This window comes from Phalaenopsis equestris, unplaced genomic scaffold, assembly GCF_001263595.1.
Source record: "Phalaenopsis equestris unplaced genomic scaffold, ASM126359v1 Scaffold000450, whole genome shotgun sequence".
NCBI classification, from domain to species: Eukaryota; Viridiplantae; Streptophyta; class Magnoliopsida; order Asparagales; family Orchidaceae; genus Phalaenopsis; species Phalaenopsis equestris.
Genome location: NW_018164891.1, coordinates 317,123 through 320,645, shown reverse-complemented (window position 1 = coordinate 320,645; position 3,523 = coordinate 317,123). Strand labels below are relative to the sequence as shown.

General features: G+C 34.8%; 1 protein-coding gene across 4 annotated transcripts in view; it reads right to left on the bottom strand.

Moving 5' to 3' along the window:
- LOC110027801 (endoribonuclease Dicer homolog 3a) overlaps window positions 1–2,883 on the bottom strand; it is a 44,909-nt gene extending 42,026 nt beyond the window's left edge. For all 4 annotated transcript variants that reach the window (XM_020729373.1, XM_020729374.1, XM_020729375.1 and 1 more), the window contains exons 1-3: window positions 2,687–2,883; window positions 2,439–2,619; window positions 2,197–2,310 (exon numbers count right to left, since the gene is read on the bottom strand). In XM_020729373.1, the coding sequence (XP_020585032.1) occupies window positions 2,197–2,310; window positions 2,439–2,619; window positions 2,687–2,808 (417 nt within the window). In that variant the 5' untranslated portion in view covers window positions 2,809–2,883. The remainder of the gene's footprint in view (window positions 1–2,196; window positions 2,311–2,438; window positions 2,620–2,686) is intronic.
- Window positions 2,884–3,523: the final 640 nt, after the last annotated feature.

Below are 3,523 nucleotides of genomic sequence, written 5' to 3'. Positions count from 1 at the left end.
ATGAAAAAGTCATATATGTATTAAAATATATATATATATATATATATATATAATGAAATTGCAAAGGTTACATTCCCAATGATTAATCTAAAAGTCCAAGTTCTTTTCTTAAAATTGAATTTGTTTGAAAGAAATATTTCAAACTTATTATTTGGATGGATATGCATTGAGTTATTGTTTACTATAATTGTTTTGTTATATTTAACAGTAACTTTTTGGAGCACAAAAAAGACCATCATAGCCCAACCAAAGCTTCCCTTACGCTGGCACCATCATACACTTATCAAAGCCTATGAAAGATCCACAAAAACTCTTCTTCACCCAAACTAAGGGTTGTCGGAGAGTGAAAGAAGTTCAATGAAATTTGTTTCAATTTGAAGCTTTAAGTTTCATAAGCCTGTAGGCTTATTTTTCTATGCAAGATGGCACATATTCACTTCTCCTATAGTTTTTGGTGGTGGGACTGAAAACAAAAATGAATAAAGGATGCAAGAAAATACCATTTTCAATGTGAAAAATACTTTCTTCATAATGTTTGTTGTCCAACAACCAAAAAAGAAAAACAAGTAACATGCAAGCAAGACGCAATCATGTTAAATTATTTGCATTGCAAGTTTTATAACTATTTTTCCATCATATTATACTTTTTATCAAGGTTTCAAAAACCAAACCGACAACAAACCAGAAAAATGAAATGTTCAAGGCTCGTTAGTACAACCGCGGGTTGAACTGAATGACATAATAAATATAAACAATCTATATGATAAAATAATGATGTAATAGTGATAAATATAAATAAATAAATTAATAATAGTTAAGAATCTCATCGGCCAAAATTTGAAAACCATAAAGCTCTGCAACATGAGACTACGCAGCAGCATCGCTCCTACGCCGCGATATGGCGCCCTTATGCCACTCAGGATCGCATAAAATTGGTCGCACGGGACTAATCCGTGGTTCAACCGGTTCACCAGTCTACAGGTTGAACCACAAGTTTGACTGATTTTGAACGATTCATAGCCATAAAGGTTTTTTATATGATTTGGACCAAACTGGCCACCAATTCATGGTCAAACCATTCAAAAAAGTCAATTCGGTCCGATTTTCTAAACCTTGCTTTTTCGCATCATGTATCTAATGATATGATGAATAAAAAAATATTTCGCAACATACCCTACAATTGTGATATGCAAAGCATACCAAGATCCAAATTTAAATTCCATTTACCCCATACTAGGGGTTATTTGGTCTAAATCAATAGGAGTGCATATTGCGCTAAATTTACTTGTATTTTAACATTTGAATTTAATTCAAAACAAATAAAAACCAAAATTTTGAGGTACTAGAAATACTCCAAACACCACATTTTCCTTGCATTTGGAAACTAGTCAAATCAATTGATTTTCAAATCCTGATCTTCCTCCAAGTCCCTCCATCGTCGGCATCATGTCCATCATCAACACTTCCTTAAGCTGCTCGTGTTTTCTATGACCTTGAAAGCACCCCTATCCTCATCAACGACCTCCACTCTACCTCCTTGATTGTCTTCAACCACACCAAACCAATCTAGTTGCCCTCAACCTCCGTGAGTCCCTCCACATCACACCAACTTCCCCCTTTCCAACAAACTGCTTGCTCATCCTTTTCTCAATCATCAACACCCCCAAGCTTTCCACGTCACACACCACTCTCCTCTTCCCAATACCTTCCTCCCCAAGCCCTTCATTCACCAATGACCTTTCCCAAGCCCACTCCCATCTTTCACGAACCAACACAAGCCCGTCTATTGGATGAGATAGAGAGCATGACAGAGAGATAGAGGGAGAGAAGAGAGACCTTGTACTATATGAGAAATGTAATCTAACAAGCAAAATATAATACTTGAATGCATTTGATTTGCATCCAACCAAACAACCCCAAAGCCAAAATCGATAAGAAAATAAAAAAGATATTCATGAATCATCAAAATGAAAAAATAAATCAAATTTATAAATGCGCTCTAAAACATAGAACAAGATTCCATGTCATCAGAAAAGAACACGGCTACTCGCCCACTGGAGAGATAAAGAAACGCTGTAGACAAAGTCAATAACATAAGAAATTTAATTCGTTAAAGACAGTAAATAAATTAAATCAACACAAGCACCCGATCATACAGCTAAATGCTTCTTATGACAGAAAAGGAGCCGAACTTACTTGGTAAGTTGATGTCTCCTTCTCCCAATTCTTCTCATCCCACTGATCAATCCGCTTCTCACCATAGTAGTCAGCAACTTTAAGATCAGTGTGAACTTTGATCACCTCATATTGCTAACCCCACAGAAAGCAATCAGAATAGAACTAAATCAAGAACAAATTCCCCTAAAACCCTATAAAAAAAAACAACCAATTTCATCAGAAATGTATCAAAATCACTTTACATCTCAAAGAACAAAAACCTGGGTGACAAGATGAACGGTAGGAGCAAGGAAGACAATGAGACCCCTGTCCTCCTTCATCCTAAGTTCCTTCCCAATTTCCTTAATCATCATCACCGCAATCATAGTCTTCCCAGCGCCGGTGTCTAGAACTGCGATGGTGTTCCTCCGCATTGCCACTTCAAACACCGTAAGCTGATAGCTGCGACAAAAAGAGAACAAAAACGATCAAGCAATGAAACGAGAGGCGGAAAAGATATAGGAGAGACCTTCGGGGCTCGAACTCCGCGAAGCATCTCTTCTGCTTCTTAGCGTCCGGCTGGAGCTCTTCTTCTTCCTCCTCGGCAGACTCCGCGGGCCGTTTACTGGTTCCTGGGGGAGATGCATCCATTGTGTCTGAGCTTTTGAGGATTCCAGAGAAAGAGATAGAACAATAGAGTGTAGGCGAAGGAGCAGAGGTAGAACCTCCGCTCTTTGGTGGCCGGAGAGCTTATATAAGGGAGAGCATACATACATACCATTGGGCTCAGAAAAATTTTAATTTATTTTATGGTAAATATAAGTTATTTATTTATAAATTGTTATTTTCGAATTAAATTTATATCATTGTATTTATTACATAAATGCAGTATTGAAGTTATTCAAGTACATATACATATTATTATAGTTGTATAATATTTAAAGTAAGAAATTTATAGTTATAACATATCATGATTACTAAGTATATTTTGTTTATTATTTTTATTTATTGTCCATATTTAGTGATCATAATATAAGAACATAATTAAATAAGGGGACTTATAGTATACCATAAAATTTCATATATTTATTATTTATCTAATATAAAAAAATTTATATTTGTTTTCATAATGTTCTAGTCTTTAAAACACATTAGAACATATGCATGAAATTATATATTTAACTTTAGATAAGTTAATGATAATGTTAGACATTTAGAAGATACAAATCTCAAATATTGTAGCATAGACCAGTAATTATATTTAAAACATTAATATGCATGCTACTAGCAAAGCATGAATCAAAATTATTTCTCTTGAACATGCTCAATATAATTAATAGCTCAGATGATTTTGGGAAAGTTATTA